Source organism: Catharus ustulatus, chromosome 12 (genome assembly GCF_009819885.2).
Source record: "Catharus ustulatus isolate bCatUst1 chromosome 12, bCatUst1.pri.v2, whole genome shotgun sequence".
NCBI classification, from domain to species: Eukaryota; Metazoa; Chordata; class Aves; order Passeriformes; family Turdidae; genus Catharus; species Catharus ustulatus.
The window spans coordinates 11,671,229-11,685,107 of NC_046232.1; the positions used below are offsets into that span (position 1 = coordinate 11,671,229).

A 13,879-nucleotide genomic window follows, 5' to 3' on the forward strand; every position below is an offset into this window, starting at 1 on the left:
GCCCAGCGCTGCTGCACACAAAGAGCACAGGATCTGACTGATTCGAGAGCAAAGCTTCTGTTTATCAGTGACAGCACAGAGAAAACAGAGCAGGGAACAAAACTAAATCCACAAACTGCCCTCTGTTTTTCTGGCATGGAAAATTTCTTCCTTAGCACTGTCTGACAACTAATTCAGCCATCCTGTACTTTAAAAGTGCATTGGCAGAAGGATAATTGTTTACTTGCTCTGTACAATAGCTGTTGTTCCAGGTTGGTTTGAGGTCTAAGTGGTTACAGGATTCAATGTACACAGAGTTGCAAATATTTCATCTGTACTGACTGCTTTAATCTCAACTTGCATTCAGACATTTATTTTTCCTCTGAGTTATGTCCCACATCCTTAGCCAGCAGTGCTGTTATTCTGAGCTACTGGAAGGCAGCACACAACAGAACTCTTTACACCCATATACTATGCCACTATTTGATTCTTACATAGACATTTTTACTGTGCAATGCTTAGACATATTCTTACAAATGTTATCTTTTGCTCTGAAGGGTAGATTTTAGCATGCCTCAAATTGCAGGAAAAGAAAATCAGACAGAAAAACATACTGTTTTCATTTTTTGTACAAAATGCTTTTACATTGAACCAAGCCCTAAATGCTATGCTTTCAATGCTGATATCCTCCCAAACCTGTTATAGAGCCTGAACAATGTTATTTTTGACAAGTAAAGAGGAGCAAAGGAACCAAACATCTCAAGACCACATCAGAAGGACACAGTAACCTGTGTTTCTCTGGCCAGTTGGGCCATTGCACTTGTACTTCCCAGCAGTAACTGGGATTGTTGTTACCCCACAAGAACAACACAACAAAAAAGCCTGGACACAGGCCATTTTAAATATGTTCTCCTAAATGCAATGGTGTCAGATGGCAGTAATTGTGGACCAGATTTTGATCCCCTTATTCATGCTGGCAGTTGCCTCTGCAAATAGATCCACTGACTCAGTTGGTAACTGATTGTCAGTGTGAGTAAAAGGATCACAGTCCTTTACTCCATTTTAATATTCAGGTTGTAGCAGAAGCAAGAAAATGTATTGCATTTCCAGCAAATTTATTCTCTGAAGACAGTAAAATCACTCCCCTCCTGCACCTGTACACCAAGTAAATGCCTCCTTTACCAACACACTGCCCAGACTGTCACTGAAACAGTGAATACCAAGATGAAAACTTGCCACATTACCCTGTGTGCTGACCCTGACCTTCTTTAATAAGGCCAGAACCATAGACAGCTTTTGAACATGAGTATGTGGGCATCCAGAAAGTAAAAGCAAAAAGTAGTTTAGGTATTCAGAGTTACGCCAGCCAAGAAGTAAAGACACAAGTCACCAGAGATTTAAATGAGGAATGTAAATCTGCTGCCATGATTTCACCAATTTATGAGCTAATTTAATATCATGAAAGTAAACAACATAGATCCATGAATAGCTTTCCACCAGAAAATTCTCTTTACGTGTTCTGAGACAGCCAAAATAATTTAGTATTTAACAGCAGGGAACAGTTCTGGGAAGATTCCGTGACTCAAGATTTGAGCAAACTCTGGGATGGGCTGTTTTAGCTAATACACTATTAATTAATACTGGATTATCAAGCCTTGGGGTTCAGGCTCTGCATCTTTCTGAGGAAAGAATCAAAGAACAGCAGTTAGGGAAAGAGCTTGAAAAACAGGTAGTGATGGCACACAATTACCAACTATGGCTGGGACTGAGGTCCCTTTCTTGAGAGTGCCTGTAGTACTCATGAATAGCTCAGAAACTAAGGGATGGAGATAAAAAAAGAAAGCACCTTTTTCTACCCAAGGGATAAAAAGCAAATCACAAGTTGAGCCCTTGAACAGTATGAAATTGACTGAAAAAAATATAATAGCTCTGAAAGTACTTTTATTTGCTCTGGGTTTGAGTCTTCAGGAAGCCATCACTTCGCATTTTCAAGCTTACCTCTACCACCTGGAGGTTAGAACTTTCATTAAAAAATATAGGTGAAGGTGCTCCTGCAATCATCTGACTTTGGCTTTTAGCCCTTCCAGAAGATCCCTATAATGCTGAGGGTAAGAGTGTGATTAAAAGGCAAGATTCCATCTGATCTGAGGAGGGGAGATGTGTCCAGGCATTATAAAAGCTAATTACCACCTCATTATTGGTGGTATTATTAAGAGGAAAGCTTGTCTCCTCGGTGGCTCCAGCGGGGAGTGAGGCCTGGGAGGGCAGAGAGGGGCTGGAGGCCTCTCAGCCCAGGGAGACGGCCCGGGGCAGGACGGCCCCAAGCAGCCGGTCCCAGTGGCAAAACCATGGGAATGGAACACGTCTGTCCTTGTTTTGCCTGTCTGTGCCTTCAGGGTGTCTCTGCACAGCTCATGTGAGGAGCAGGGTGTGCAGGCCGTGCCCACTGCACAGGGCTCTGGTGCCATCTCACGGCCACCCCAACGGCCTGGGCCGCTCTGGGCACCGCGAGCAGCGGCTGTGACAGCGCGGAACCCCATCCTCACCCACGGCCTGCTGCTGGCCCAGGGACCTGCTCACCAGCCAAGTCATTCTCAACAGACCATTATCTCATCTCAGCTCTGCTGGTGACATTCTTCTGAATTCATGTGTGCGAACAGAAGGATCACGTCCCATCTGCAGGTACCTGTCGGTCTTTTCCAGCCTTCCTTTCTACAGCAGAGAAGTCCAAGAGTGTGGGCTGGAGGAGCTCAATGCCCTCAGCAAAGCCCTGGTCTGGGTGTCCAGCAGGTCGTGGCTGCAATGCCCACAGGACAGCTGGCCCCGTGCCCCAGCTCGCCCATCCAGACACGCTGCTGTTCAACACCGACTGAACAAGAACCTGCCACTCTTCCCCCAGTGCCCTCTGTCTTCTAAAGGCAGATGTGAAAACATGCTTGGTCTGGTTCTGAGGAGCAGCAGGAGATGGAGTGTCCCCTCCTGGTGCTCAAAGAGAATTGCACTGACAAAACCTCAGTGAAACGCTGAAGAGATTAATGCGTGAAATGATGATTTTGCAGCAGAAATGCCCAAGGTGAAATATATGGATCAGGATGTGAACTTTTCCAAACTTATCAGTGCTTTTATCTCAAGCTGCCCTTAAAACCACATCCCCACTGACTCTTTAATCCATATTACTAAAACTCTACCTTCTCCATAACATTAAAAGCATCCAAGACCTAGTAACTGACTGGTTGTTCAAGCGTGAGTTCAAGGTTGCATGGTAGGGCTGCAGAAATCAGAGCAGAGCCACCTCCCCTCATGACAGTATTGACTGTGAGTATTTCTTCAACGTGATACTGGCAGGAAGGATAAGACTGTTGACAGTATTTCAGTATTTCAGTATTTCAGCACAGAGGCTAAAATATCTGAAATCCTAAAAATGCTGAGAAGCACCACAATGTTGTAGCATGCTGGACTCTACCTCCCAAGCATGTCACAAGCATGTCACATCCAGAAGAAAGAGCCATACGAATGTCAACAGCCACAAAGCCAACATCCTGTGTGATGTTTTAGCCACTTGACTGACCAAACTCAGTAAACATTTTGTCCGTACATGGAAAATGTGCCTGAAGTTCACAGACATATCCCCTGTCACTGCCACAAACATGGGAAACACAGCAGGCCCTGCTGAACCTCTTGCTACCTCGGTTTTCTCACTCATATACCTATTTGAAGACATGGAAGTGTCACAGGGTTCACTAGGCAGAATGTGGGCCACACTCATCATGCTGACACTCTGTGGGTGAGGAGCTGTGAGGGCACAGCTGGGCAGTGTCTCCTTGCAGCAGCCTCTAGCTCAAGCCAGCAGCTTTGTCAGAGTGAATGGGAGACACTCAGGGCACATTTTCCTCGTGTCCCCATGAGCCACCTATCAAAGTTTTTGTAAAGCAGAGTCACAAAACAATTACACTGCAGTGCAGAGAGACACAGGGAAGGAAGCTCTGGGAGGAGTTTTTTAGCAGGAGACAAGAGCAGCTCCCCAGAGGCTGTGTTTTGTGAGAAAGGGCTGTGGCTGAGCACACAGCTGGGTGCTAAGGCACCTCAGCAGTGTCAGATGAGAGCCTGTGCTGGCTGGTCTCCTGTCACACCTGGGGATTCGTGTCACTCAGCTCCTGTGACAGCCCAGCCCGGCTGCTGCCCACGTGACAGAGCCTTGGCATGGGACCTGCACAAGGACTGGTTCTGAGCTGGAGCTGTAAGTGCTGGAGCAGAGAGGCTTCTGCTGCTCCAAAGGCTCAGAAATAGCAGGGGTTGTTAAAGGTGGCTGAGTAACCATTGGCTTATCCCCCTGCTCAGCAGCCTTCCCATCTTGTTGTTGTGGTCACAACAAAGTGATATTGATATGAACACACAACTGACACAAACACACAAGGAGATTGTATGAAGCTGCTCTGAAACAGACTGTATATCCCATCCTTGGAAGGTCACATCCCAGGGCAGCATCTGCCCTGGAACCCACAGTATGTAGAATCTGTAATGTGCACATGAACTCTCATGAACTCCAAAGAAGACACTGGGACTGCACAAATTAAACAAGTGTGAAAGGGTCAGCAGGCTCCCCCTGTTAGTGAGCCAACATGCATTATGCAAACAGTCTGATTCTGCTCTCACATCAATTTTGCATCATTCCAGCTCATGGTTTTCAGTAGCTCCTCTCAGCTGACATCTATGCAAGTGTCAGAACAAAAATAATGCTCTTTTTCAGTCATTTCTCTAGAGCAAAATTTGTACCACTGCAGGCACCAAGTCCATGTTTCTGTTCTAGACACATTCTGAGCACTGAAATGTAACCCAAGAAGGTGGCACATGGCACACACAGGTCACCCCTGGCTCCAGAGACCCCGGGAGCAAAATGCATGGGAAGTGAATGACAGGAACAGAAGATTCCTTACCCCTTCACTGGTTTTCTGCAAATCTGAAGAAGTGTTTCTTGTGTCATTGCCTGCGTCCCCAGCATCAGAGCTGCTCTTATTTTCTTCCTCTTTGCAGTCCTTATCATCTTCATCTCCAGGAGATTTTCGTGACTGCTTGGAGGATTTCTAAAATAATCAACAACAAAGTTAAAATTAAAACCTGAGCTTCAGCCATAGAAAGACACTTCGGAAATGTATGTGGAATGCTGTCTGATCATGCATTTCCCTGTTCAAGGTGAATATTGGGGAAGATACACAGGGTGAAAAGCATTTTTCAGGTGAAGTGGCTGGAGTTACTGCCACCAATGAAGGAAATTTCTGTGAAATTCTGTGTTCAGCACAGGTTGGCAGCTCAATTGACTGAAAGACAGACACAGTAATAGGAGCTGGGTATTAGTGTTGGGTCACCTGTAGGTTTTGTTAGTTAATGAAACAGATGGTGCCAGCTTGACAAAAGTTTTGATTAAACACAGAGATGTAAAATGAGAATAACATTAGCAGAGCTGCTTTCCATACTTTTTTTTAGTGCTGACAGCTTTAATATATTAACATTAGAGCCATGTGGAACCAATACATCTTTTCTGTTCCCTTTATGTTATGCAATTCTACAGTACAAAAGGATAAATTGTGGCATTAAGCCACCATTTTCATAATCCTGTGTTTGCCCAGAGTCTTCTGGAAAGAAGATGGTAGACCAGACCTGAATTACTAATGTAAAACACACAAAAGGGGTGAAAATACATCTTGTTCTGTGGATCAACCACAAAAATTCACACTCTCCCCCAAACTGTGCCTGGATCAGATTGTTTGCCTGCTTCTCTCATTTCAATTAGTTTTCACTTTCAGAGAAGAATAACATGAATGTGAATAAATTGCCACACTTTCCACAATTTTGCAGGTTAAGTGCAGCTCTGGAGGCACACACAGCACCAGAGGAAGTGACTATAGTGTTGCTCCCCTTCACCTTGTCAGGTGACAAGTGAGAAGTCTGTATGAACTCAAAGGTGTCACTTCTCAGGGGATTATGTCCACCAGCCACTGTGAGACAGACATATTACTCTTAGCTTCCTGATCTACACTGTTACTTAAGACATTAACAGGGCTGGTAGGTACCACAGTGCAGGTCTTACACGTACAAATTGAGCATCCTACTCCCTGCTTAATGAATTAGTTCTGCCTCCTTCCCATTCTGTATCCTGGACTGAAGTATTTTACACTCAGCTACAAGAGGAGCAGCTGAGCACATCTGACCCTAACGGATCTTTCTGGGAGATGGGAGAGGGAAGCTGCAATTCTCCTGGACAGGAACCAAACCTGAACTCATGATCCCCAGGAGGCCCACTCCTAAGGTTTTTTTTCTTCTTCTTGGGGATGGACTTATCTGAAATGATCAAAAACCTATCAATCCATCTTTGCATGGGTTTTCTTTCCAGCCCTTCTGATGTCCTTCCCATAGTTTCACCTTCTTCTCAGTGTGTGGGCACTAGAACAGGGCAGTGTATTTCAACTGGTGCCTCCCCAAAGAGACAAAGTAAAAGCACTCCCCTTTGCCTATTTGAACACACTATTATGATATCAGAATCAAAATGCCAAAGGAGGAAGAACAAATTTCCATGAGGTGAACAGTATTCCAGTTATAAATGCCCATGGGTAACAACAGGAGAAGTCAGAAGATAACCTTTGAAGTGTAGGATTTTTTCCGTTTTGAGCCGGCTTTTTCATTCTTTCTTTTTCCTTTTCCATCCTCTTCTACCCGATCACCTTCCTCCTCACTGCTGGCATCTGCTGTATTTCCTCCTTCTCCTTCAGTTTCTGATGAGCTCTGTTGCTGAATTGCCTTTAAAATAACAACAACAATAATAACATAAATAATAAAAATACCACTAATACTTATTGCTTGATTTTTGTTCTGCATTGAAGATAGAAATAGTGGAAATGGACAGCTTACAATTTAATTTCTATAGTTAGGAAGAGCTCAGGTTATTTTTGCAATTATCATGAAAAAGGGCTGCAAAGGCAATTTTCTCAGTCACCACTTGAACTCAGTTATGAGATGCAGATTCTGGGATAGCATGTTCTGAAGAGTTTACACAGAAACAGAAGATCTGATAACAAAAACATGTTTTCTGGAGAAGAACTAAGGGCTGCTCAGTTCTGCTGGCATGTTCTACTTTGGGAAAAACTACTGAAACTTTTAGACTTTGGCTGCAATAGGAGAAACTTTTTTGTGAGAGAAGATGGCTGTTATATTCCCCTCAAAGGGCAAGACTTCTCTGTTTTGGAAAAGCAAACCCAGACCAGCAGGCTGAGCACTCTTTGACAGCCCATCTCCCACAGACTATTCACTGGATTTTTTAAAAATCCCCAAGTGTATGCAAAACATGTGTAGGACTGAAAATATGAAACAGGAACTGAGAGAGGCAGCAGCTTTTCTGCAGGTGGTCTGTATCTCTGGCTTGTAGGGTTTTGTGATAATAATGTAAAAGGTGTTTGCCTTCTTTTGGAGGTGATTCCTGCCTTCAAAGGACCACACTTTTTTAATGAGAAAAGTTCTTTGTTTTATACAGCCCACCAACTACTCTTCTCCTCCTCCAGCTTCACTGACTTTCTGCTCTGGACATCCAACAGGGAGAGCTGTTGTACAGCAGCAGCTGCGTCCTAAGAGCAGCTTAACCCTCCACCTCCTCACTCCTCTAAGCTTTGGCACTGTGTGTTATACATTACCAATGCAAAAATCAAAAGTGCAGTGACCTTAAGGTCTGTGTAAAATACACAGAGCCTGATATAAAAATAAACAACAGAAAGAAGACAGAAATTATTCATGTTTGTACAGGAGTAAATAAAACCATCCATTTTTAATCTAACTAAATGTGTTGCAGAATTTTCCACTTCACCACCCCAGAATATCATAGAAAGCAAAAGACTCTGCAGCATGATTAAAGTTCCATTTGTCACAGAGTGTGAGACCACAGTTGTCTTTACATTACACAATTACCAGAGCTGGGAAACTTTCTTGCTCCCTCAAAACCAGAACCTTACACATCACTCTTAAAATGCTCATTTTGACAAGCAGTAAAAGAAGAAAACGAGAAAGATAAGGAGCAATAGGTGTGAAAATAATTTACCTGATATCCAGTAAACTTTACTCCAGGGTTGTTTTCTATTTCCCACAGGCCTTCATTAAATCCTTTTCGCTTGTTCGATTTGCCAAACTTATCTTTATATTCTTTATATGGGAAAAGGTCTTTGGGCCCCAGGAACGCACTGCATTTTAACAGAGGTAACATTCAAAAAAGGACTTATCACTCTCCTCTTCAAAAAAATCAGAACAGTAACAGTGCAAACGTTTCCCCTATTCTTCTGTTCATTCCATAATTTCTTTTCTACTTTTATTTTTTTATTTATTTGTCACACTGGCTTTGAGTTACTGCTGTGAGTCTGATTTAATGGATTGGCTCACCATCCTGATGTTTGATTTAGTAAAAGCATGCTGGGTATCTCTAGAAACAACTGAAACATCTCTATTTTATTAACTACTGCTGGGAAATGGCACTTGAACAGTTTATGAAAGTTTATGAAACAGCTTAGGATGTCATTGCTTGTGATAGCAAGGGACCAAACTTCCAATCCTAGTGTTCCAATCCAGACAGGCCTCAAAAATGCCACATGAAAAGTTAAGCATGTAAGGAGTGCCTAGGACCCATGAGCCAAATTTTTTCCCTTGTCCTATGGGATAGAAAAAGCAGTGGCATTTATTATTATCTATACTGCCAGAAAGCCTGGGAGCTGCTTTCTTGGAATTAGCCCCCTGCATCCTAAATTCTGTACAAACACAATAAAAATTCTCTTTCCCAAAAATCTTATAATTTCATATAAGAACAAAAAACAATGGATGAATATAGGCAGATGAGTAATACAAGGAAACAATGAGACACACAGGGTGCTTGTGGCCAAATAGTTTTTTAGACAGCACAGCAAAGGAGGGATTTTGTGCTTTGCTGCTGCCTAAGTCAGCTGCTCACTGGGCCAACTAATTTCAGGCACAAGCACCACAATGCAGGGAAAAATAATTATTAAAAGAAGAAGAGTGATGATTTGTCCTGCTTTTTCCACACACATTACAGTAAAACTCTTCTTAACTCTTAAACTGAAGAAAGCATAACTTCCTTTTTGTTGGGTATCTATATCTACTGTATTCTGCATTGTGGCATTGAGATTGTAATCACAAGTTAAATTAAAACAATGAAGGCAAAAAAATCCCTTCATTCCCACATGTAAAGATTCTGTGTCATCAATGACCAGAGCTGAGCAAGTCCCAGTGCCCTTCACCATAATCACTGTCCTACTTTCCTGATGATCTTTGCAATTCATGTTAACTCTCTGGTCTCCATTACTGTGGGATTGTGGAGCTCCATCATGTCCAACACATTCATTGTTGTAACCTCACCACGGCACTGGGAATCTGCCCTTCTTTGCAGATGGGCTTCTGAGGCACAAAGATTTGTCCAAGGTCAAACTCAAACTGATAGCAGGGTACAGAAGAAAAACCAGCTCTCCTCAGTCTCATTCTAATACCTTAATCACAGGATCATATTTCTTCCTTTCTGCAATCATTATTTCAGATTAATGCCTGATTTATGCCCAACATTTATGAATGTGCAAAGTTCCATTCACTTAAATCATCCCACTGGCCAAGTAGTTTGCCAGTGCAGAGCCAACTGGTTGCTAAAAAGGCATCAGATGACAAGTCCCTGAGGAAAGAGCTTCCTTCTAACTCCATGTGAGACAGCACAGAATCCACACTCAGTTGGATATTGAGAAATATCTTAATTATATAATTACAAAGCCAAGAATGCATTTCTACCTGAAAGCCAAACAGTGATTTCCAAACTAACAGATCTCATGTTAATGTTAAATGCTCCACTGAATAAATTATGTTATCTCCATTTTTGCTAATACCAGGAGATGTCTCCTTGTTGTCAAAAATATCAACAAACAATTCTAACACAAATAACAAAGGAAAACTAGTAGTATGTATAAGTTAGTATGAGCTACCTTAATTTAGCTCAACAGTACTGTATGGAAGTGTTTCTACAGCCTTTTATGTAAAGTAAGCACTGAAAAGCTGTCTACATCTTTGCCTGAAATACATTCATTGCCACTGGGAGAGTATAAGTTTCTACTGCTCTGCTATAAAACTAAGGAGCTGCAATCTACAGTTTATTTTTAACAGTTAGGCTTTTACATTTGTAAAGTAGGAACTGCAAACTTTTTCCTGTTTCAGATGCTAAAGTGAGATCATGAGCTCACAAAATCCAAAACAAAAGAGATTATCTGTTTGGGATTCACTCATTTTGGAATAAAAGTGGTCAGTTTTTTTCTTAAATGTTTCTCAAAAAATGATGCTTCCATTAAAAAATAATTACATTTTGGTTTCTGACTTGAAAGCATTGTAAGTTTATTTAAACTTTATTCTTTTCAGATTATTTTGTGACAGTACTAGTAGACCACAAGATATCAAAATATCAGATTGTTTCATTCTAGCAATGAGAAGAACTATTTTAACCAAAAAGAGGCTATTATGGACTTTATAAAGCATTTTTTAAAATGCCTTTAAAGATTTTTTAAAAATAAAATGCGCTATATGAGCTATGGAGTTTATCATATTCTGGAATAATATTAAAATTTTAAAAATAAACAATATTTTTAAAATAAATCTTCAGGCCTCTAACATTGAATTAAAATATCATCAGAATTTCATTTTTTCCAGTTTTAAAGGAATTCTAGAAAACATGTTACCTTCAAATGATGAAGGAAAAATTTTAAAATTCAAATATTTAATACAAAATTGAATGCGACATTTTTTAACTACCTCAGACATAGTTTAAACTAGAGACATGTACATTATAATCTTGAAACTCTGTACTTTGTAGCAATTATGATGAGTCCTAACTTACCTCTTGTGCTGTGATTCCTTTCTTTCCCTATCAGCTCAGCCAGCTCAGTTCTTCCATCACTTCTGTGAGCTCCATCCTACAACATCCCAGCAGAAATCTCCCAGCAGTGCACAGATTTTAAAGCTCTGTGAGGACTGCCTGAGACTCTGGGCTCTTCTTCCTTTCCTATCACAAGCTACCAAGCCAGTTCTCACACAGGACACGAGCTCAAACATGTCCAAACACAAGATCCTGAACTCTGCTATCATGGACATCCAAGTAAAAAATGTTTTGTCCCTGCCTCTGAGTTCAGGTTTTTTTCAGACCCATTAATGAATTCATGCCAACACATTTCTTTACAGCAAACACAGGATTTTATGTTCAGCTCATGGTAGACCATGAAGACAGCAGCATTCCCAAGTACTTTCAGCTTTCACTCCCACTGGTTAATACAAATGAGTTGGGCTTGCAGGACTTATGTCTAGGCTCCCAGTGGCTTCAGTGAGGATTTGTTCCAATAAAATCAGAGGAAATTATGTTAGCTACAGTGGAAAAAGACATTTTCAAATGAACAGGTCATCTTCATTCACTTACGTTTCATGAGTCCCAAAAAAGAAGATGGGGTATTTATTTGCTGGAGGCTTCACAGCTCCTTCAGGAAGTTCATCAATCTGTAAGACAGAAAGCAGTGGAAAAAAGATTATTCCCAAAAGTGGTGTCCCTCATCCAAGAATCCCTACCGAGCCATGGAGGTGCTAGCACAGGTATCCTGCAGCCCTGGGAGGTCCCACTGTGTGCTGGGCTGGGGAAGGGAAGACAGCTGCTGGTGTTTCAGGCAGGCAGGTCACACAAAGTCAGCACATGACTGAAATACTGCAGGGAGACAGCAGAAAACCCAGGAGCACACACAAAGTTTTAATGATTTCATGGGCATTATAATACACAAAGGCAATAAAATCAAGTCTGCTTAATTTAAGTGTTAACTTCAGATGCTGCCTCTCATCAAAGGCATCGAAGCCCAGAGGGTAATCCTGCCTGTCTCACACAGCCACCTCAATAACTTCTGCAACAAATGGGGAACAGATGCTATCTCTGGGACCCTGCAGCTGGAAAACTGGACAATCTCCCAGTGGTGCTTCCTGTGGTGATGGTGGTACAGAGTGTAAAATGTGTAATGCACACCAGGGAGGGGGGCCAGGGACTCTCCTTCCCCTGCAGCACCCTGATAACTGGTTTTAGTTTCCTCTCCCCTCTCTACCCTCTCTTTTCTTTCACATTTTAATCCTGGCCTCGTATTTCTCAGCATACAGCTGCAGAGCAGTGGAAGGAGGGATGCCGAGGGTGTTCTGAGACAGAGCTGGTATTGGAACAAACCCCTCAGAGCAGTCTGAGCAGTGCCCAGACCCCTTCTCCCAATGTCTGAGTGTGAGGCAGGAGGTGAGGCCCAGGACTTAATCTTGTCTATGTCTAATTTTGTAGTCCTCTGCAACAGAAATAAGAGAGTCCAGGTGCCAACCCACATAACCCAGAAACACAGCAAAGCTTTAAATAAGATCTAAGAGCCTGCCTTCCCAGAAATGGCACTTCTGAGCATATGTGGGTGTGTGAAATTAAGTGTCCAGAGAACTCTCTGGGTAAGAGAGAGCCTAATGAATCTAGATATCTACAGGGCAGCACCAGTGAGCAGGTGAATGGCTTGGTGCCTGGTCTAAGGCAACTCAGTCTCGACATAAGCACATCAAATCCTGCCAAATGTCACTGCAACTGAGAGCAAAGTGCTGACATAACAGTGCTATACAAAATCTGCTCCTCAGCAGAGCACAGGGATGGAACCTGCATGCTTTCACTCAGGAGGCCAGATCCACATGTGCTTTCTTTCTCTTTTCTTGCTGAAGGACCCCTAACACTGAATTCTTATTGATTAATAAGCTCCAGATTGTTTTCAAAGGATGTCCTCTTTCACGGTAAAGCATCTGCTTGGCTACGCAGCTTTCAAAGGAGTATGAGCTTTGGTAAGAATTCAAACCCTTTTGGTGTTTCTGCAAGGACACCCCTTGGGGATGGAGAAACGAGAGCCACATGTGGAACTGTAACATCACAGGACTCCTTTCTGTAGAAGAAATGGATGCCTATCTTTTAGGTCTAACTGCAACATTCTCTGAAGCTGCACCAAAATCTGGAGATCTGAGGGCACTTCCAACCCGTTCCCTCGGGGGTGTGTATGGTGGGGCTCTGGCACACTGGGCCATGTGTCTCTGCGCATCCACTGCCCAGTGCAGTCTGCAGGAGACAATCCAGGCCTGTCACAGGTGTCACATGCCTTGTGGGCACAGCAATTAACTGTTTCTTGTACTTAACAGAGCTAATAATTTGATAAATAAAAGGAGACTCTATTATTTAAATGCACATAGAAGGAAAATACACACTGATGGAGAATGAACACGTGCATTTGCTTTTAGCTCAGCTGTGTGAAAGGAGGAACTGAAACAACATGACAGGTTTTTTGGTGTCCTCTTTATCATCAGGAGTACATAGAAGAAAGGCTGTTAAAGATATTACTTTAGAGTTCATCCTTTTCTGACATTAACTATGTCTTTTTTTTTATAAAAAATGCCCATAATGTTGCTATTTGCTCACAATTAATTATTTAAATACAGGTATTAGACTTATTGTAAGAGTGATAAAAAGACTGCAGGTTAAAAACACTGCAACTCCCTTTCCAAACTGATAACAAATCAGGGAGATACTGCATGTCTGCAAAACATTTTATGGCTCCTTAAAGATGGAAGTATTTACATGTCAGAGCAAAAAAGGCTGTGCTGGCAGTTTACCAAGTACAGGGAGGGGTGACACACCTCGACTGTCTGGATGTCATAGACATGCTCCTCTTTATTGTGACAAGGAAGATGTCCAGATACCAGATCCCAGAAAAATGTGGACTCCTTTGACTGAGACAAACAGTGTCTGCTGGGACCTGAGTGCAAATGTCATTTGGCCACTTGAAACACG

At 42.3% G+C, this 13,879-nt stretch overlaps 1 protein-coding gene across 1 annotated transcript in view; it reads right to left on the reverse strand.

The window, feature by feature from the left end:
- HDGFL3 (HDGF like 3) overlaps positions 1 to 13,879 on the reverse strand; it is a 43,488-nt gene that overhangs the window by 9,675 nt on the left and 19,934 nt on the right. Inside the window, exons 2-5 of the mRNA XM_033070587.2 lie at positions 11,465 to 11,541; positions 8,060 to 8,198; positions 6,613 to 6,771; positions 4,914 to 5,060 (exon numbers count right to left, since the gene is read on the reverse strand). Of these exons, the coding sequence (XP_032926478.1) occupies positions 4,914 to 5,060; positions 6,613 to 6,771; positions 8,060 to 8,198; positions 11,465 to 11,541 (522 nt within the window). The remainder of the gene's footprint in view (positions 1 to 4,913; positions 5,061 to 6,612; positions 6,772 to 8,059; positions 8,199 to 11,464; positions 11,542 to 13,879) is intronic.